Here is a 22,136-nt window from a genome sequence, read left to right as displayed (position 1 = left end):
AGAATGTGCACTGTATTCTGTGGTACAACAGGATAGGAGTATTATTGCATCGTTCATGAAGATTAAACAAACAGGGTGGCCTTTGTTCGGTGCATGAAGTGTCAAGAGCTGTGCAACAGGCGTTCTTACACAGCCATTCCAAATCTACTTGACACACATTTCATGAATTTGGGATCCCTAGAATTACAGTGCAAAGAATTCTACACAACAGATTGCACCTATATGCAGATAAGGTCTGGATAACATACACAATACAACCAAATGATGGAACTTGTCGAGCAGCTTTTGCAACTAAGGTATTGGCACAAATCGACACCAGCAATGAGCCTCTTCAACTAATTTGTTTTTTGGATGAGAATACTTTCCACAGATCAGGTAAAGTTAACATGCACAATGTGATGATATGGAGTTCAGAAAGATCACAAATTGCCTAAGATCATCTTAGCGTTTCCCCTAAAATGAATGTGTGGTTTGGTTTAATATGCAAAAAGACTCACTGGCCATTTCTTGTTTGTCAAAAAATAAGCGAAGCTAACAGGTGTCTGGATACACTAGAACACTTTGTGGTACCACAACTGGGAGACTTGCAGCCAGATATGGTTTTCCAAGAAGATGCAGCACCACCACACTGGGGACTGTGTGCTGGAAACTTTCTTAATGAAACATTTTGTGACAGATGTACTGGGCATGATAGCCCCACAGCCTGGACTGCAAGAGCTCCAGGCATAACACCTTTAGATCTCTTTTTGTGCAGCTATGTAAGGGACAAGGTTTACGCTACACAAGTACCTGATCTGGATACTGGAGGAGGAGGATAGCAGATGCCATTGCTGGTGTTAGAAAAGGAAATCCAAGATCAATTAGAGACTCTTCGAGCCACAAGTGGTGCACATGTTGAAGTTTACTGGCACTGTGACAAAAACTTGGGTGATTTGTTCTTTCATTTCTCACAAATCACAAATTTGTAAGTTCTATAACTTTTATACAATAAACATTCATAATTGTACAAAGACTTTTGACTAACCCTATATTTCAATTTCAAAGGCCAAATATATAACCCCTTGCCATGGATACTTGCATGGCATCATCCTATACCAACTCTTATCAGCCATCTGGAAGAATCCTCCTTATCCAGTCAACAGCTAAAACGACTTGCCCGGTTCAGATTCACCAAAGACATTTTACAATCTGAACTCATGGCACAGAAAACCTTTGCTCTTTCTTCCATAGGCTCAAAACCTACTCCAAAATCCGTATCCACTGGTCCTTCTCAACTCAACGAGCCTCATTCCTGGGTGTCAATCTCCTCTCTCAGATGGCATCATAAAAACATATTTTCATATCAAAAGCACCAACAGTACCTCCACATTGACAGCTGTCATCCATTCCATACGCCGGCCGCGGTGGTCTAGCGGTTCTAGGCACTCAGTCAGGAACCGCGTGACTGCTACGGTCGCAGGTTCGAATCCTGCCTCGGGCATGGATGTGTGTGATGTCCTTAGGTTAGTTAGGTTTAAGTAGTTCTAAGTTCTAGGGGACTTATGACCACAGATGTTGAGTCCCATAGTGCTCAGAGCCATTTGAACCATTCCATACCCAAAATTCACTTCCCTACAGCCTCACCAACAGTGGAAAGCAGGAATTGTCGAAATATACCAAAAATCTTAACAGAGCCTTTGCTGAAAGACAATACTCCTGCAACTCATCCTTATAAAATCTCCCTTGCCATCTTCTCCTCTGACACCAGTAACCCTGTTAACCAGCCACAAACCAGCATTCTTCTGATCCCCCAGTGTCACCCTGACTGACTGACCTTGAAAAGCTTTACCAGGGATTTGACTGCATCTCTGTGTCCCCAGATGAGTAGCATACTACCCAGAATGCTACCCACATCACCCAAGGCAGTATGCCAGCATCCACCCAACCTACAGAATATCCTTATCCATGCTATTCCAAGCCTGCATCTTATGGGTCATTCCCTTGTCAATAACCCAAATGAAAGACCTGCCCCATATACTCACCCAGCACTTCCTAGCACAGTCCAGTCATAGGCATTTCCTACCCTATAAAAGGCAGGGCAACAGATGATAGCAGCCATATTTCATATCAGCTATGCTGCAGTTACTGTGCAGCATCTTTTGTGGGCATGTAAGGCAACCCACTGTCTACCCGTGTGTCTGGTCACCATCAAACTGTGATCACCCAGACACATGACCATCCATTTTCTGAATCTGCTGCACACCAGAACACAAATGACTAACAACTGCTTCATTATGCTGGCCTTTTGCGTACTCCATTACAGTACAAGTGTCTTAACTACACAGGCGGGAAATGTCTTTCCAGTATATCCAGCATTCTTACAACCTCCTTTGGCCTATACATCCACTAACCTGTTTCCCACTGCCTCACCTTACATTTTCCTTTCTGCTGCTGTTGACACCACTCGTTCCCTGTCCCAATAGTGTAATACCAGCTCCCACCATTTTTGCCTCCCCCACCAAATTCCATCACTGATCTCTCTCTCTCTCTCTCTCTCTCTCTCTCTCTCTCTCTCTCTCTCTCTCTCTCTCCCCCCCCCCCCCCATTTCCTTTCTACATCTCTCCCCTTCACTCTTCCCTCCCTGTCTCCCACTCCGTCTTCAGCTTCCTCCATTTTCCCCGTCTCCCCCAATCCCTCTTTCTATATCTCTCACATACTCTACCCCCTCAGAACTCCTTTTTGTCTTGCTGGGCAGCTGCTGAATCACCTGTCTTCCCACTCCTGCATCATACTACTTTGCTGCCTCCTCCTTACTTTGTGTGTCCTTCCCAACTCCCTCCCCACATCCATTAGCCAAGACAGCTGCTCTCAATAAATGATAATTCATATTCAGTGTCACTGTAGATGCTGTAGTTTGTGTTAGGGTGCCTGGGTGGTTTTGTGTGTGTGTGTGTGTGTGTGTGTGTGTGTGTGTGTGTGTGTGTGTGTACTTTCTACCAGAGAAAGTTCCAGAGCTCATAGGCTAGTGAACATTGTTTTCTGTTATGTGTGTCTATGTGGCACACATCAGTCTGCTATGGGTTAGTGGTTGCCTTTCTCTTGATTTACAAAATATTTCTTCTATAGTCTCTGGTATTTATAAGGTGCTCTGTATTCAGCCTGGTTTTGATTATGAGAGCAAATGCTCTCTTATTCTGACCACACCATGTGCAGCTGCATGACACCACATTAATGGGGCAATCATTTACTAGTATTAATAATTGTTTTTATAATATCATTTCTATCATTAAGTTTTAGTAGATGGAAAAAAATAACATTTAGCAAACTAAAAATCATGAAGTAAGGACTTTTTGGAGATGTTACATGTTTTTCGAGCAACAGGGAGTTAAGATAGTTATTTCAAATTTGTCAAAAACATGTAATGAGAGATTATAAACACTTTAATTTGGTTTATTCTTCTTAGTTTACAATTTGAAATAAGTCATTTCAGTAAAAACTAGTGACATGCTAAGTTTATTAAGCTCTATGTACATTAACTGACACAGTTTGGACTTACAATTTTCAGAATGTAATATTTTGTAGAGCAAAGAAATTAACTACATGGTGTGGTCTTGACTAATACAAGAAATATTTTAGTCAAAATCCTCATAATAAGGAATTTCTTGGAGCACCCAGGCGTTCTGGTGCTGTATTCAACTGGTAGTTCATTCCTCCACACACCAGGCAAGTCGTGTGGCAAGCTTCCTCACCAGGACGATGTGCATAAACAACTTTCGTCAACACTGACATATTTTCCTTGTATGGCCTGGGCTGTTTATTGTGGAGTTACACTTCGTTTCCACAGCATCTGGCGGCACCAACTCGCTGACAAGCAGCGTGACTATTGCAGCAACACTCTCTGTTGCAAGGGCACTATTCTGTTATGCCATGTCACATGCACTCACAGTATCACATGGGTATTCATCCATGCCTGAATATTTAGGCCAAACAATGCCACACCATGTGCTAAGCCAATTATGCTCTACTCCTCCAAGTTGGAAGTACCAGCAGTTCCATGTGGCTGCATCAGCAGTTAGGCCCTGTGCTACAAGATAGCAGTACCAGCACTCCCATCTCAGCATTTCATGCCAGCAGACACAGCCCAGTTCAAATGGTTCAAATGGCTCTGAGCACTATGGGACTTAACATCTATGGTCATCAGTCCCCTCAGCCCACTTCATTATGGTCTTCACCAGCAGTACGTCAGCCATTACAGGCTGGGAGCATCGGCCCAGTAATGTCCCAGGTCTCCACATTGATGCCTAATATGACTCTGGAATTCATTGTAGACAGTATCACAGGAGACACATTTCTGTTGTACTTAGTTGTGTGGAATTTTATCCAAGGCCATTATAATCTAGTTTCTTCGTAAATGAACAGATATTCCTTCCAAATGTCATCTATCACTCATCGGTACAAGAATACATCAAGTGGAGTGTTTTTCTTGTGCTGAACTGGTTTAGACTCTACTTCAAGGTGAACAACTGTGATGGTTCTACATTACCGATGGCAGCTTACCACACAACAATTCTGTGTTATATAAACAGTAACATTTGTGAGCTCTGAAAGACCACTGTTAGTGGTGACCATGTGTATTACTTCCCCTCTAACCCAATTCTACATCTACATCTACATCCATACTCCGCAAGCCACCTGATGGCGCGTGGCGGAGGGTACCTTGAGTACCTCTATCGGTTCTCCCTTCTATTCCAGTCTCGTATTGTTCGTGGAAAGAAGGATTGTCAGTATGCCTCTGTGTGGGCTCTAATCTCTCTGATTTTATCCTCATGGTCTCTTCGCCAGATATACGTAGGAGGGAGCAATATGCTGCTTGACTCATCGGTGAAGATATGTTCTCGAAACTTCAACAAAAGCCCGTACCGAGCTACTGAGCGTCTCTCCTGCAGAGTCTTCCACCAGAGTTTATCTATCATCTCCGTAACGCTTTCACGATTACTAAATGATCCTGTAATGAAGCACGCTGCTCTCCATTGAATCTTCTCTATCTTTTCTATCAAGCCTATCTGGTACGGATCCCACACTGCTGAGCAGTATTCAAGCAGTGGGCGAACAAGCATACTGCAACCTACTTCTTTTGTTTTCGGATTGCATTTCCTTAGGATTCTTCCAATGAATCTCTGTCTGGCATCTAATTTACCGACAATCAACTTTATATGATCATTCCATTTTAAATCACTCCTAATGCGTACTCGCAGATAATTTATGGAATTAACTGCTTCCAGTTGCTGACCTGCTATATTGTAGCTAAATGATAAGGGATCTTTCTTTCTATGTATTCGCAGCACATTACCCTTGTCTACATTGAGATTCAATTGCCATTCCCTGCACCATGCATTCGCTGCAGATCATTCTGCATTTCAGTACAATTTTCCATTGTTACAACCTCTCGATATACCACAGCATCATCCGCAAAAAGCCTCAGTGAACTTCCGATGTCATCCACAAGGTCATTTATGTATATTGTGAATAGCAACGGTCCTACGACACTCCCCTGCAGCACACCTGAGAACACTCTTACTTCGGAAGACTTCTCTCCATTGAGAATGACATGCTGCGTTCTGTTATCTAGGAACTCTTCAATCCAATCACACAATTGGTCTGATAGTCCATATGCTCTTACTTTGTTCATTAAACGACTGGGGGGAACTGTATCGAACGCCTTGCGGAAATCAAGAAACACGGCATCTACCTGGGAGCCCATGTCTATGGCCCTCTGAGTCTCGTGGACTAATAGCGCAAGCTGGGTTTCACACGATCGTCTTTTTCGAAATCCATGCTGATTCCTACAGAGCAGATTTCTAGTCCCCAGAAAAGTCATTATACTCTAACATAATAAGTGTTCCAAAATTCTACAACTGATAGACGTTAGAGATATAGGTCTATAGTTCTGCACATCTGTTCGACGTCCCTTCTTGAAAACGAGGATGACCTGTGCCCTTTTCCAATCCTTTGGAACGCTACGCTCTTCTAGAGACCTATGGTAGACCGCTGCAAGAAGGGGGGCAAGTTCCTTCACGTACTCTGTGTAAAATCGAACTGGTATCCCATCAGGTCCAGCGGCCTTTCCTCTTTTGAGCGATTTTAATTGTTTCTCCATCCCTCTGTCGTCTATTTCGATATCTACCATTTTGTCATCTGTGCGACAATCTAGAGAAGGAACTACAGTGCAGTCTTCCTCTGTGAAACAGCTTCGGAAAAAGACATTTAGTATTTCAGCCTTTAGTCTGTCATCCTCTGTTTCAGTATCATTTTGGTCACAGAGTGTCTGGACATTTTGTTTTAATCCACCTACCACTTTGACATAAGACCAAAATTTCTTAGGATTTTCTGCCAAGTCAGTACATAGAACTTTACTTTTGAACTCATTGAACGCCTCTCGCATAGCCCTCCTCACACTACATTTTGCTTCGCGTAATTTTTGTTTGTCTGCAAGGCTTTGGCTATGTTTATGTTTGTTGTGAAGTTCCCTTTGCTTCCGCAGCAGTTTTCTAACTCGTTTGTTGTACCACGGTGGCTCTTTTCCATCTCTTACGATCTTGCTTGGCACATACTCATCTAACGCATATTGTACGATGGTTTTGAATTTTGTCCATTGATCCTCAACACTATCTGTACTTGAGACAAAACTTTTGTGTTGAGCCATCAAGTACTCTGAAATCTGCTTTTGTCACTTTTGCTAAACAGAAAAATCTTCCTACCTTTTTTAGAGAATGTACGGGAATTGGTCATCATAACTGTGAAACAATCATTTCAAGAACATAATAGGTTTTATAAGAGAAGTGTGCTCAAACTATTTAATAAACATGTTATCTCAGGTTGTCTTAGCATGATTGATTAATAATGAGCTTCTGGGTGTTGACTTGAGTTGTCGTATCCAACTCAGCTGAACACCCACAATTCACTATTATTTTATAAACAGGATAACTTCCCTTCCTCATATGAACTTGTATTACAGAGGTGAAGAAATGGAAAAGTGGCAGCTTTCATGCAAGCAGCCTGAAATGACAACAGTACAGTTATTTCCAGATTTTTCAGGTGTCACAACTGAACAAACTGCTGCCCTAGAGCAGGAAGCGAGAGTAGGGGAAACTGGGGAGGCATGACCATATGGGAGGTTCAACCATATGGGAGGTTTGACCCACCCTAGTTTTATCATCTTTAGAACTATGGTTAAACACCAATTCAAGCTAGAAAATTTGTTTTTGAATATGCTGTGGTCCTTAATTTAGCCAATCGCAATTTCAGCTATCCAAACAACTGGAAAGATAATGAAGTAGCAAGTTATGATTGGCTCTGTGGTTTCATGCTACGGAACAAGAATTTATCCCTACGAACTCCACAGGCTACAAGCCTTGGTAGAGCAACACCTTTTAACACAACAACAGTGAAGAAGTTTTTTGATAATTTAAGTAAAGTATTTGACAAACATGCCTTTGGTCCTGAAAACATTTATCATGTAGATGAGACTGGAGTCAGCACAGTCCAATGACCAAGGAAGATAATTGCCAGTAAGGCAGAGAAACAAGTTTCAAAGGTCACTTCGTCAGAAATAGGAACATTAGAGACAATTGGTTGTGCTGTTAGTGCTATTGGTACAGTCTTGCCACCCTTACATGTGTTTCCTAGAAAAAGAGTGAGTGATTTAATGAAAGTTGGTGCTCCTCCAGGATCAGAGTTCTGCTGCCATGACAGTGGATGGATGACTGGTGAGAATTTTGAGACATTTTTGTTTCATTTCATCAGATTCTCTATAACATCAATTGATTACCCAACATTAATTATACTTGATAATCATGACTCACACATCACTCCAAAAGGTCTAATGATTATTACAATTCTTTGATCAGAAAAACATCCCCTTTCATCAGTAAATATGAGTATACTGAATACCATCTACTTATCTGAAATTATGATTCCAGTGTTTGTTCTTTTGGGAAGACAATGCGGTATTAGCTTGGAGATTCCACACTAGCTTGACTCCTAAACAAAATCGAGTTCCTACACATCAGGCTAATGGGGAGAAAACAAAGAAGGCTTTAAGAATCACAGGTCAATTATTAACATAGAGGGGTGCAGAAAAATGTAGACATTCTTTCATAGTCATTATTAATGGAACAAAATGGCATAGCATTACAATTCTTGCATGGGGGGAAGGTTATTTCATGTGTTCAGAGTGACTCCCATTAGTAGCCAAACAATGTTTATGCCACTGAACTGTAGACTGCACTATGGCTGTCAGTGCTGTTGATGTGATAGACGCAAAGGATGCCTTGGTGGTTTCTCATAGCTCATTCAGTGTAGCTGGCTTGTATTGATAAACTTCATTTTTCAAGGTCCCCCATAGGTAGAAGTCAAGAGATGTAAGGTCTGGAGACTGAGGTGGATACTCAACAGCTCCTCTTTGACCTATCCATTGTACAGGTAGATTTTCATCCAAGTGGGCTTTGACATCTCTGTGGTAATGAGGCGGAGCACAGTCTTTCATTTCCAAACATCTCTCGGATGGCAGGTAAAATCAATGTTTGCAACATACGAAGATACACCTCACCAGTTACAGTAACTTCAAAGAAGAATGGGCCAATCAAAATGCATGATGACAGACCACACTACACATTAACACCCGGTGGACTAACATGTTTGTCCACATGAACGTGATGATTTTCATGAGCCCTGTACACACAGTTGTAGTGATTTACAGTACTGTTCACCCTCGCAAAGCATGCCAGCATGCCTTCAAATGATTCACAGTACTCCACACTTTGATCGGCGACACCGGTGTTAATAGTGTGTAGCAATCTTGGAATGTACACTTTCCACTTTGGAGCCTTCAGAATTCATCATATGCTTGACAGGCTCCCCCCACTCCCTTCATGTGCATCCTGCTTCACAGATTTCTGAGGTAAGATAATAAAATGTTGCAATACAGCACTGCTGGAAGCTTACTTCTTGTTGTTTTTGGCCAGTCAGACCATTCCTTAGGCACATCCTGAACAGTACTGTCAGCTTCAAATTTATTCACAATATGATAAATTGTTGTATATGTGGTGGCTGAGTCCCATACACATTACACCACTGCCATTGTATTTCCAACATGCTTTTGTACTTCCAGTACCATTTCAATATGGCCTTGTATTGTTCAAACAAAAATCTTACTTCATTTATTGCCGCACTGTCATCACCATCATCTGCTGGAAACAGAGCACTAAGATCTGTTGACAAAATAATGAACAAAGTTAACACTCAAAATTGCGATGGTATGTCATTTTGTTCCAAAGATACCAACTATCAATGATTGTCTACATTTTCATGGACCCATCCATATAAGCAGAATGCTACAGAATGACAGATGAGTTACAGTAACAATGGCTACATACATTGGCTGATTATCCAGTGCTGCCCAATTTACTTATTTGCATGACCCCAGATCCCACCTTGACACTGCAGATAAGTACAAAATGCCATGTGCCATTTGGAAGTCCTTGTTATCACTGCTACACATTTGTCTTATTATTACCACAATCAATTCCTAGTGCACTTGCCTCTTCTCTCTGAATGCGCTCCCTTGTCCTGTAGATGTTTTTTCCCAATTTCTCACTCCTTTCTGCTATCCCTGAGTACCACATAGTCCTGACCACAAGTATGTTAAGATGCTTCAATCACTGCTGTGAAGACTTCAGTTTCCTTCCTTCCACTGTACATAGTTCCCTCCCTCCAGGTGTACAATCTCCCAGTATTGCAGAAAATCTTGGCGTATGGCAACAGTGACTTGAAGGCCATGAGATGACAAGTATACATACTATCTTCTTACTAAACCTACAAGAAAGAACTATTTGAAGGCTAAATTAATATCAATAATTTTTTACTTCCTTCTAATCAATACACTTACTTAAAACTTACCTCCAAGCCCAATTTGTAGAATCCATAATTAAATAGGTATTTCACAAAAGATTTAAGATCTTTATCTGCATCAGCACGCCTTATGTTAGGGAACATAACAGTTGGCCTCAAAGTGGAGAAACCCCTTAAGTGTCGCACATATTTCTGCCGGATATTTATGACAGCTCGAAATGTTGCAACCAATATTAGACCTTGAAAATAAAAAAGCAGAAATGAATATGGCTTTAATGAAGTTTTTGAAATACAATTGCTAAAGTACAGCAATTACTGATACCCACAGAGCACCAAGGTCAGGCAGTTCCAATCGTGTTCCATGGAGCACGAGTCCCATGAGTGCCTGTCAATTTTACTATGAGCAGGCACTTGTTGAGTAGGCTACCCTCCAAGTAGTCCTACTGCAACCCATTCTCACCTTACTCTCTGCCCATGCACAATTCTTTTGCCCACTATTGCATGTAGCACCTCGGCAGGGTATATGAGAGGGTACACTACTGCCAGGCTCCCGCCCTCCCTGCACCCAGTTTACCCACCGCTGCCTGCTTGTGCCCGTGAGCATCCAGCTGCCCACAGCTTGGCACTTGAGGTGGAACAACCTGACCCAGGTAATGTGGAAATCAGAAAGAAAACTTATATTACTATACACCCTGAGTAAAATTTAAAAAAACAATGAAAAATTAAATTAAGCTATGTAAGTAGATTAATTGCACCTAAACTCTGGATTACAAAAGACATCACCACTGCAAACAAAATTAAGTGAATAACATCCTTATCATCAAGAACAACTACAGATTACAACAGCAACTCATGTCGCAAACTATGGTGACCATCTTGAGCAATGTTATCAAATTTAAGGACCATTTGAGACACTGGAGAAACTAAAACTGACAATACAAATCAGAAAAACTATGAACTTTTAACTCTAGTTTCTGAACACAGCTGGTAATTTAGTTTTGAACAGGTTCATAGACTAAAGTTTCTAAAGAATTTCCAGGGTCAGTCCGATAAAACTGACTTAAATTTTCACTGGACTCGCTTTCGGGAGGACGATGGTTCAATCCCGTCTCCGGCCATCCTGATTTAGGTTTTCCGTGATTTCCCTAAATCGTTTCAGGCAAATGCCAGGATGGTTCCTTTGAAAGGGCACGGCCGATTTCCTTCCCAATCCTTCCCTAATCCGAGCTTGCGCTCCGTCTCTAATGACCTCGTTGTCGACAGGACGTTAAACACTAACCACCACCACCACCACTTAAATTTTACATCTCCAAAATAAATTTTTATACCACCAACATTCTTTAAAGCAAATTGTATAGTGGCTACATCTAAATCCATAAAAAAAATTTGTAACAAATGGAGTTACTTAGGTAATGAATCTCTTTATAGCCTTATATATAAAAACAAAGATGTGGTGACTTACCGAACGAAAGCGCTGGCAGGTCGATAGACACACAAACATACACACAAAATTCAAGCTTTCGCAACAAACTGTTGCCTCATCAGGAAAGAGGGAAGGAGAGGGGAAGACGAAAGGAAGTGGGTTTTAAGGGAGAGGGTAAGGAGTCATTCCAATCCCGGGGGCGGAAAGACTTACCTTTGGGGGAAAAAAGGACAGGTATACACTCGCACACACGCACATATCCATCCACACATACAGCCACAAGCAGACATATGAAGAAATATGTCTGCTTGTGGCTGTATGTGTGGATGGATATGTGCGTGTGTGCGAGTGTATACCTGTCCTTTTTTCCCCCAAAGGTAAGTCTTTCCGCCCCTGGGATTGGAATGACTCCTTACCCTCTCCCTTAAAACCCACTTCCTTTCGTCTTCCCCTCTCCTTCCCTCTTTCCTGATGAGGCAACAGTTTGTTGCGAAAGCTTGAATTTTGTGTGTATGTTTGTGTTTGTTTGTGTGTCTATCGACCTGCCAGCGCTTTCGTTCGGTAAGTCACCTCATCTTTGTTTTTATATATAATTTTTCCCACGTGGAATGTTTCCTTCTATTATATCTTTATAGCCTTAGTTTGACCAATTTAAATGTGCTACTGAATGCGGCATCAGTAGTAAATTTGAAATCAGGAACATTAGTCAAATAGCTTAGGCACTAATTTTCACAGTGATATCAAATCAAATGCATCACAAATTCTAAATAGTGGACAATGAATACTAAACAAATGCTTTCTTTTATTTTTTATGCTTTTGTGATATAATCATTTCACAATGCAGTAATTTTTTCTGACCAGACTGTAATCATCTTTGCACAGTCAATAGATAAAAGCAGGGGAATAAAGTATTCATAAAATCTACCAAGTAACTATCTCTAGACGGAGTGAAAGCCCCTCTTTGTCAATTCTCACATGTCTACACATAAAATGTATGATAGATTTTATAGTTACATTAATAAGAGTACTGGCATATGATTTTTAACAATTTTTTAAAACTTTAAAAATTTTTAAAACACTTTATAAATTTCAGAATTTGTAATGAGCGGAGGAGGGATGGTAGAATAGGAGCACATGATAATGTGGATACATAAAATAAAGATATTATTGAATAGGAGCAACACCAAACAGTACTAAAGAAATGTAGAAAAGAATGAAAAATAATTAGCTGCACTTATGTCTGTTAGTAAAAATGGATATGAGGTGCATGCTGAAGTCTAAGTGGGGCTGGATTTGTCATGATGCATTGTATTCTGGCCTAGAATGGATGGTACACACCAGTCAGATACTGCAGCTGGATGAGATGTCAGAGAGCTGATGTACTGAATGTCACATGAGCAATTTGTCATAGATGTTGAAATATGTGCGGGTAGAAAATTAATTCTGTTTGTTAAGCAGTTTATCAGGTTACTTCCTTCTTGAAATGTAAACCTCCATTTCTTATAAAATGTCTAACTGTCTACCTACTTCTTTTACATGTAAAATGTTTAACTATCCTTCAATAAAGCCAATACTGTAATATGACCTTCCTTCACAAAATGTCCACCTAAAGCAGTTTTATTACTTGGTTAGGAGTGTTCTTTAAACCTTATACTGAATGTTATACATGCCTGGTCTGCATATTTTGCACCACAGTCATGGCATATAACCTTACAAACTTCTAAGCATTTGTTCTTGTTCTCTTTCTTTGCTAATTTTTGTCTTACTGTTATTTACAATTTTGAAGGCAATTTTCATTTTTGTTTTTTTGTTTTCAGAAATCCTACCTAAATATTTCATGGTGGTAACTTTACTTTCTTCTGCATATCTGGAATACATGAGATGGACATCTTTTTAGTTATCTTCTTGTGCAGGAAGCTGACCATTTTAAGATCATACTCATTATAATGGGCTACCTGTCACAGGATACTGTGTTCCTTCATTACCTCTTATTACCAAAATGGATAGAAAGAAAGAAAAAAAATCCTATAAATGCTCAAGTAGAAATAATTATGTTTATCTACATCTACAGCTGCATCTACACCTGTACTCTGCAAACCAGTTAAAAGTGCATGGCAGAGAGTACTTCCACACCAATTATTAGGGTTTCTTCCATTCCATTCACACATCGGGCTGATATATTTTCTTAGATTTGTTATTTAAAGCTGGTTCCTTAAACTTTGTATGTACACTTTCTCACGATAGTTTGCATCTACCTTCAAATGTGTGTCAGTTCAGTTTCTACAGAATCCTCATGACACATTCCCACAGATAAAAAAAACTGTGACCATTTGTGTTGCTCTTCCCTGTATGTGTTCAATATCCACTGTTAATCCAATTTAGTACAGGTCCTACAAAGTTGAGCAGTCTTCTACGATAGGTCATATAAGTGTTTCGTAAGCAGTCTCTTTTGTAGACCGATTGCATTTCCCTAATATTTTACCAGTGAACTGAAGTATGCCACAACCTTTACCTATGACTGAGCCTATGTGTTTGTTAAGTTTAATATCCATACAATGTGTTACCGTCAGATATTTGTATGCACTGACCAATTCTGAATATCACTCATTGATTCCGTAGTCATATGACACAACATGTATATCCTTTGAGCAGTTCATAATTATACATTTCATTTCATAGCATTTAAAGTAAGTTTCCACTCTTTGCAAAGCTTTGCACTCTCACTAAGTTGTGACTGAATATTTGTGCAGTTTCTTTCACACAGTAATTCATTATAGACAAGCGCACAATATGCAACAAGTCTGAGGTTACTATTAATACTGCCTTCAAGCCCATTAATACACAATAGGAACAGCAAGGGATCCAACACACTTCCCTGAGGCACACCTGACGTTACTTCTACATTTGTCAATGACTCCATCCAAGACAACTTGCTGTGTCCTCACTACCAAGAAATCCTAAATGTGATCGTACCTTCTATAATAAGTAAAGACTAAGTACTGAGCCAAATGATTTTCAGAAATCAAGAAATACTGCATCTACCTGCTGCCTTTATCCTTGGCTTTCGAGATGTCGAGGGAGAAGAATGCAAGTTGGTTTTCATGGTTGATGTTTTCTGGAATCCATGCTGGTTGATATTGAGGAGGTCATTCTCTTTGAGATACCTCATTATATTTAAGCTCAGCGTACATTCTAAGACTCTACACCCAAGTGGATGTCAAGGCTATTAGATACAATTTAGTAGAACACTACTTCTACCTTCTTGTAGTGGGTGTGTAACCTGTGCTCTCTTCCATCTACTGGGCAGAGTTTTTTGTTCGAGTGATCTACTGTAGAATATAGTCAAAAGATAGGGTAACTCTGCTGTAAATTCAATAAAGACTCTGACAGAGATTCCATCAGGCTCTGGAGCTTTGTTTGGTTTTATCAATTTCAGCTGTTTTTCAACAATACTAACACTGATATCCATATCACTCATCTGTGCAGCGGTGCAAGAATTAAATTGGGACAATACTCGTGGTTTTTCTTTTGCAAAGGAATATTTGAAAACAGAGTTCATTATTTCTGCTTTTGACTTGGTATCCACAATTTTACTTCCTGTTTCATCCACGAGTGTCTGGACACTAGCTCTGGTACCATCAGCAGCCTTTACAAATGACCAGAATTTCTTTGGGTTTTGTGAGAGCGCCATCAATATCATCCTGCTAAAGCAGTTGCTGAAGGCATCATGCATTCCTCTCTCAACAGCTGAACGTGTTTCATTGAGCACCTCCCTATCTATAGCCCTATGCTTTGTTTTACATCTGTGATGCAGTAGTCTCTGTTTCTTAACAAGTTTTTCTTATAGTGACTGTATACTATGGGGGAGTCCCTCCTATAACGGTCAACTATTCTTCTGAACCCGGGCCACAGTTTTTCTACTTGCTCCTCTCCAGAGCTACTGCAAATGTTTCAATTTCTTTTTAAGATATGACACTACTGCCACTTTATCTAGTTCGCTGAACATATAACTGCTCCTTCTAGTTTTAGTTGCTGTTTGTACTTTCTAATCATTGTTGCTACAACCGCCTCAGGGTTAGTGATATCACATGGACATCCTCAATGAGGACAGATCTACTTGTTACTACTAGATTCAATACATTTCCACCATGAATGCACTTCCGATCTGTTCTGGGTAGCTCTCCGAGAATGCTTTCCGTAATGTTTTTCAGGGCATCTTGTCACACCCACCACTTACAAAACTGTAATTTTTCCAGTTGATTGTTGGATGATTTAAGTCTCTTCTGATGATGAAAGTATGACTGAAGAACTTACATCTAGCGAACCTGGACGTGAGTCTGTTGGTCAAGAAAAGTATCTGATAATAAGTTTTATGTTCATTCTTGATACTAAGTCTTTCCCAGACAATCACACATGCTGTATACGATGGCAAGATTCAGTATTATAATAATGTCAGTGTCAAATCTTGTCATTTCATGTGTTTCAAGAATGAATGAACCTGATAAACTATTGCATGAACATAAGACCTCTCTACTGACATGTATTTCAACATCTATGATGAATTTCCCACATGACATTTGGTAAATCGTCTTCCAGACATTTCACTTGTTGACACCCAACTGCAATATCCAACTGCTGCATGTCATCAACTCCAGCTTTGTATGCTACAAGGAAATGGTGGTATAATAGGTGTGCATCATGCATAAAAATCTCTACACACACTCTACCATTCCTTCTCCCCCACCCACATCCCCCAACTACAAATGTTGAAATTTGGATACTGCTTTAGAATCTTTTAACATTTTTAAAAATTGTTCAAAAAATCTTATTCCATTACTCTTATCTATGCAACTATAAAATCTGCCAAAATAGACATTCATCTTGCAAAGACTTCAGTGAATAAACAAATGGAGTACTTCACTATTTCGTACAAATCCTACCAACTTTAGACTTCACAATTTTTGACAACACAATGGAAAATGATAGTAGCATGTGTCTTGAGTTATAATTTTATTTATTTTTTATCATTACATAGACAGTTAACTGATGGATTTTATATATTCTGTTACGGTTCTTTGTTATCTCTTTTTAGCTACTGAGTGTTTGAAGATGATCACTGCTAGTTAAAACCAGTTATGACATTGTGGAATGCCTATGTCATTGTGTCATAAAATGTAAAAAACAGAAGTACATAATAAGTCAAGCATGTGGAAGATCGAAGGAAATAGGATATTGAGGAGTGGATATCAGCTGTATTGGATTGGGAATGAGGAAAAGTTAGACATGGAGTGGTGGTGGTGGTTAGTGTTTAACGTCCCGTCGACAACAAGGTCATCAGAGACGGAGCGCAAGCTCGGGGTACGGAAGGATTGGGAAGGAAATCGGCCGTGCCCTTCCAAAGGAACCATCCCGGCATTTGCCTGAAACGATTTAGGGAAATCACGGAAAACCTAAATCAGGATGGCCGGAGACGGGATTGAACCGTCGTCCTCCCGAATGCGAGTCCACTGTGCTAACCACTGCGCCACCTCGCTCGGTAGACATGGAGTAGCAGTAGCTATGAGAGGAGGGTTGAAAGTAGAGGTGACAAGGACGAACAACAAGAGGATGAATGTCACAGTGAAATTGAATGCAAAGTATATGTAAGTTCTCTAACTATATGCACCACAAATGGGATGTTCTCTTAAAGAGGAGGAGGGCTTATATGAAGAAATGCAGAGAAAACTAACTGGACAGAACATTATCATAATGATAGTCCTACATGCACATGTGGGCACAGAAACAGAAGGGTATGAGGAAGTACTGGGAATTGAATGGGGGAATGAGCAATGAGGAAGGGTGAAAACTGGTACAATTTTGTATAAGGAATGGACTAGCAGTCAGCAATACCTTATGACAAGGTGGAAAGCCATAAGGACATTGTGGTACAGCCATCATCTGTCAAGTAAATCTGTGGTAGACTCCGTAGTATGTGACCAGGACAGAAAGAGAACAACCACAGATGTAAAGTTAATACTTCCAAAGCCCTAGACACAGACTAACATCTTTAAGTACTGACTGTTAAAGGAATTAGAGATGAAAAGGGACAGAAATGAAGACTAAAAGGTGGAAGAAGAAAACATGAGGAAGAATTTCAGAAAATAGTAAAGAGCAACATACCAAGGGAGGAAATGCAGTCAACAGAGGAGAAATGGGGAAGATTCAAAACAACAATAGTGGAAGTGGCAGAAAAAAGAGTGCAAAAGAACCAACACAAAGAAAAGGTGGAAAGTAGCACCCTACTGGAATGACAGAGCAAAGGAGGAAGTTATGAAGGAAAACATAGCACTCCATACTTGGCTTCAGGAGAGAACAGAGGAAATGAGACAGGAGTGCATCGACAAGACACGTGGCAGCTGGTGAGAAGAAGAAACAGATGGAAGAGTCAGCAAAATTATGGAGGAGGATAATGAGGGGAGCAGGAAAATCCTCTAATGGAATGGGTTAAGGCTAAGAAAAGAGGCAAGCTGGAAAACGTCAAGATGATCAATACATAAGAAAAGGAAGGTGAGAATGTACATAAAGTCAAGGAGAGGTTGAAGACATATTCTGAATAGTTACTAAACCCTGGTGGAAATATGTAAGAGGAAACTGAGGACCCCGGGATGCAAAGGATGTCGAAGTGGACCTAACCTGGACTGAAGAATAGGAAGTAATATAGACGATCAAAGAAGGTGAAGGGCATGCGCTAGATGAAGTAAGTGTGGTGCTAGTGAGGGCAGCTGGCACTGTTGGAGTTCAGTGACTATCGGGTCATAAGAACAATAAGGAAACAAAGGAGGACACCTGAAAACTGGAGAAAGGGAATCATAATGCCAGTTTTTAAGAACCATTGTTGGAAACAGTGTCAAAATCATAGGAGAGTTACTTTGAGACATCATGCTGCCAAGGTACTTGAGAAGATACTGGAAAAGAGAGTGCAGAAAATAGCAGGAGGAGGACAGAGAGAAATAATATGGGCTTAGACAACAAAGCCTGGTAGGGGATCTAATTCTTAGTGTAAGGCAGCTACACGAGTGAGGTTGCAAATACGAAGGGCGTTTGAAAAGTCTGTGCAAAGTCTCAGAGATGGCACCACCGGTGCGTATTGAGGTCATGGTTAGTTAGTAGCATCTTTGGAAAGAACACACACCAAGTTTCAGCCACATTGGTCTATTTCTTTGTGTTTGGTATTCGTGTGAATCAAGGAAGTCGATTGATTGTCAAAAAATGGACGAAAAAGAATTTCGTGTGGTGATTAAACATTACTTTATGAAAGGCAAAACACCTCAGGAGACTAAAGACAAGCTTGATAAGCATTACAGTGGCTCTGCACCTTCGATTAAAACAGTTTATAAGTGGTTTCCAAATTTTTGGAGTGGCCATATGGGAACAAGTGTTGCTGAATGTTCTGGTCGACCTGTGGAGGTTACGACTCCAGAAATCATTGATAAAATCCATGATATGGTGATGGGTGACCAAAGAGTGAAGATGCGTGAGATTGCTAGTGCTGTGGGCATCTCAAATGAACAGGTACATAATATTTTGCATAAATATTTGGCCATGAGAAAGCTATCCGCAAGATGGGTTCCGCGATTGCTCACGCTTGACCAAAAACGGAATCATGTGAAGTGTTGCAAGGACTGTTCTCAGCTGTTCAGGAAGAATCCGCAGGACCAAGGGAGATTCTGCACCAAAAAAGGCGAAGACCATTCCTTCAGCCAGAAAGGTTATGGCAGCTGTCTTTTGGGATTCGCAAGGGGTAATCATAATTGACTACCTGGAAAAGGGTAAAACTATCACAGGTGCATATTATTTATCGTTATTGGACCGTTAAAAAATTAACTGCAAGAAAAACGCCAGCGACTGGACCACAAAAAAGTCCTTTTCCATCACGAAAATGCACCAGCACACAACTCAGCAGTTGTGGTCGCAAAATTAATGGAAATAGGATTCCAACTCACTTCTCATCCCCCCTATTCTCCAGACTTGGCTCCCTCGGACTACTATTTGTTCCCCAATTTGAAGAAACGGCCGGCGGGCAAAGATTTTATTCAAACGAGTAGGTGATTGCAGCAACTAATAGCTATTTTACAGACTTAAACAATTCGTATTATTGGAAGGGATCAACAAATTAGAACAGTGTTGGACAAAGTGTATAAGTTTAAAAGGAGACTATGTCGAAAAATAAAAAAGGTTTACCCCAAACATGTAAGTAGTTTTTATTTTTGCACGGGCTTTTCCAATGCACCCCATATGGCGAGTGTTTAGCAATGGTGTTCTTGTTGATTGAGATGCGTATGATACTGTGAAATGAAGCAAGATCTGGGAAAACTTTAAGGAGAAGGAAATTTGAAGGCTGACTACGAGAAGAGTACGGGGAATGTATCAAGGCAGTGAGAGTGGCATAAAAGTAGGAGAGAAGACAGACTATTTAGAGCAAAGAAGCGGGCTGAAGCAAGGGAGAGCACTATCCCCGCAACTTTTTATCTGTGTTATGAGTGAGATAATGATTGTAGTGGCAGAGGGAATAAGGGATTAAAATTTGAATGTGATGGTATTTGCAGATGACATAATAGTGTGAGGAAATACATAAGGAGAGGTAGATGAAACACTTAATATGTGAGAGGAAGTGGTCGGGTAGTATGGATTGGTATTTAATGTGAAGAAGTGTGATGTAGTCATGACAATGAGGAACAAGATGAGAGTAGCAATGGATGTATGTATTAGACAGCAAGTTCTAAAGAGAGCAGAAAGTTTCAAGTACCTGGGGAGTGAAACAGAACACAGAGGGAGAACCATAAGGAGATTAGTGAAAGGAGAAGGCAACCACACTGACTTCTGCAAAGATGTGCCACCAAAAAGCAAGCAAATGTTATACAAGGCAAATTACATTCCAACATTAATGTATGCATCAGAAACATATGTAATGAAGAAGAGGTAGGTAAGGAGGACTCAGACTTGAGGGAGAAAATTTCAAGGAATCAGGATATGAACAACTAGAATGGATAGAGTAAGAAATGAGATGGTGAGAAAAATAGTGAGAGAGAGGCCCATGCAAGACACCAAAGAAAAAAAGCAAGATTAAAATAGTATGTGCATGTTAAAAGCATAGGATTTGTCAGGATACCAAGACAAGCTTGCGAGGAGGCAGGAGGCCCACAGTACAGATGGACTGTTGGAGTGAATGAATCTGTGAAGAAGAGAGGAGAAGACTGGAACAGATCGGAGAGAGACATGTAGGAAGATCACAGGAAAAGATGGGGATCCATATGTTCCAAGCACACCCTGCCAAGGGTTGGGAACTGGAGGAGGAAGAGGAGGAGGAGGAGGAGGAGATGATTTTTTTTTTTAAATGTAGGTGACAGGATTCTCATAGGGTTCTTGTCTTTTATGAAGTTTAAATTACTGGAAAAATGAACAAGGCTTCAATCAGGAGCTGCACAATCATTATAGATTTGTTTGGTAAGCACAGGAGTGGTATGATTACACTGAAATACAATGCAAAATATATTAAGAATGAACCAACTACTTGCCCAAGGATCACAATGCCAGGAGTACAATTTGTAGAATTGTAGCAAAATGTAGTGATTCATGAATTTTGATGGAAATTCTAAAACCACTCAGCCTTCTACCATCTCCAACACACAATATTTTAGATGTTAGTGTGGGATGATAGAATCCTACCTACTGAGCGTCACATGTTTTTGTGTGCAGGTTTGAAATTCAGTCACGAGAAGAATGTAGACATGGCAGTCTAATGGCAGCGACAAGTACTTGTCTGGCGATCCGTGGAAGGAGGGAGGGAGGGAGGGAGGGAGAGAGATAGAGATTTCCAATACCAGAAAAAGTCTAAACCTCAAAGATAATGCAATTTTTTGATCTATTAACATTCTCGTCGCTGTCTGTAGAAACTACAGCTGTGTCATCACTTCCTCAACAGTTGGCACTCAGAGAATCCTTGAACATGACAGTCCTCATTGTTATTTCATGATACAGGGCATTATTTCTGAGCAGTGACAGCTTGAAGTAAATCATTTGCTCTTTTAATACTTCAGAGAGCCATTACGTGAATGTTCCTGCTTATACCAAGTGCTCCAGGACTTGAAAAACTAATTACAGGCAGTATGGTAGCTTCAGAAGCACTGATATCGAGTTTGAAACATGCTTTAGTCAGCCAAGTCACAGCTCATGTCACATGATCTCATCATCCAATGACAGCAAATATTCAGAGCATGTAGTAAGCCAAAAGCAACATCATTCCAAAAGGAAAAATTGAAAAAAAGAAGCTTTTCTTAATGAATTGTTAACTATCTGTATCTCCTTGGAAAAATCCAATTACATCAATATATTACATCTTTGTATCTGGAATTTTAAACAAGTTGCTGGACTGACACTGTGTAGTCTGACAGTTATGGAGTAACCTGCAATATGTTAGTTGATTTCTGTCTCACGGTGAAGGAAAAAACATCCCAGGTTTTTCATGGATATCCTGGTTAAAAATACACTTTCTTCTGGGTGAAAATACACTTTTTCCCCAGCGAAAGAACATTTTTTCCATGTAAAGTGATAATATATTTTCCCTTGGAGCTATAAAACTTAGCAATCCTTTGAACGGTGAAGGTTCTGTACACCAGCATAGAACTTCCTGGAACATTAGGAAATGAAACCCAGCAAAAACAATGGATTTTGGAAAGATCTTTTATGCCTGGCAACCTTTACACTGCATATTTTCATATTACAGAAAGTTAAACACAAATTCCACCAAATGCAGCTTGGCAGCTTCAGAAGCACTGAAATCGAGTT

General features: G+C 40.3%; 1 protein-coding gene across 1 annotated transcript in view; it reads right to left on the bottom strand.

Annotated features, from left to right (window-relative positions):
• Positions 1 to 22,136, bottom strand: part of LOC124616722 (piezo-type mechanosensitive ion channel component) — a 684,203-nt gene that overhangs the window by 323,314 nt on the left and 338,753 nt on the right. Inside the window, exon 21 of the mRNA XM_047145082.1 lies at positions 9,938 to 10,128. Within this exon, the coding sequence (XP_047001038.1) occupies positions 9,938 to 10,128 (191 nt within the window). The remainder of the gene's footprint in view (positions 1 to 9,937; positions 10,129 to 22,136) is intronic.

Source organism: Schistocerca americana, chromosome 5 (assembly GCF_021461395.2).
Source record: "Schistocerca americana isolate TAMUIC-IGC-003095 chromosome 5, iqSchAmer2.1, whole genome shotgun sequence".
Taxonomy (NCBI): domain Eukaryota; kingdom Metazoa; phylum Arthropoda; class Insecta; order Orthoptera; family Acrididae; genus Schistocerca; species Schistocerca americana.
Note: the sequence above shows the minus strand (reverse complement) of the source record. Positions and strands in the feature narration are given on the sequence as shown.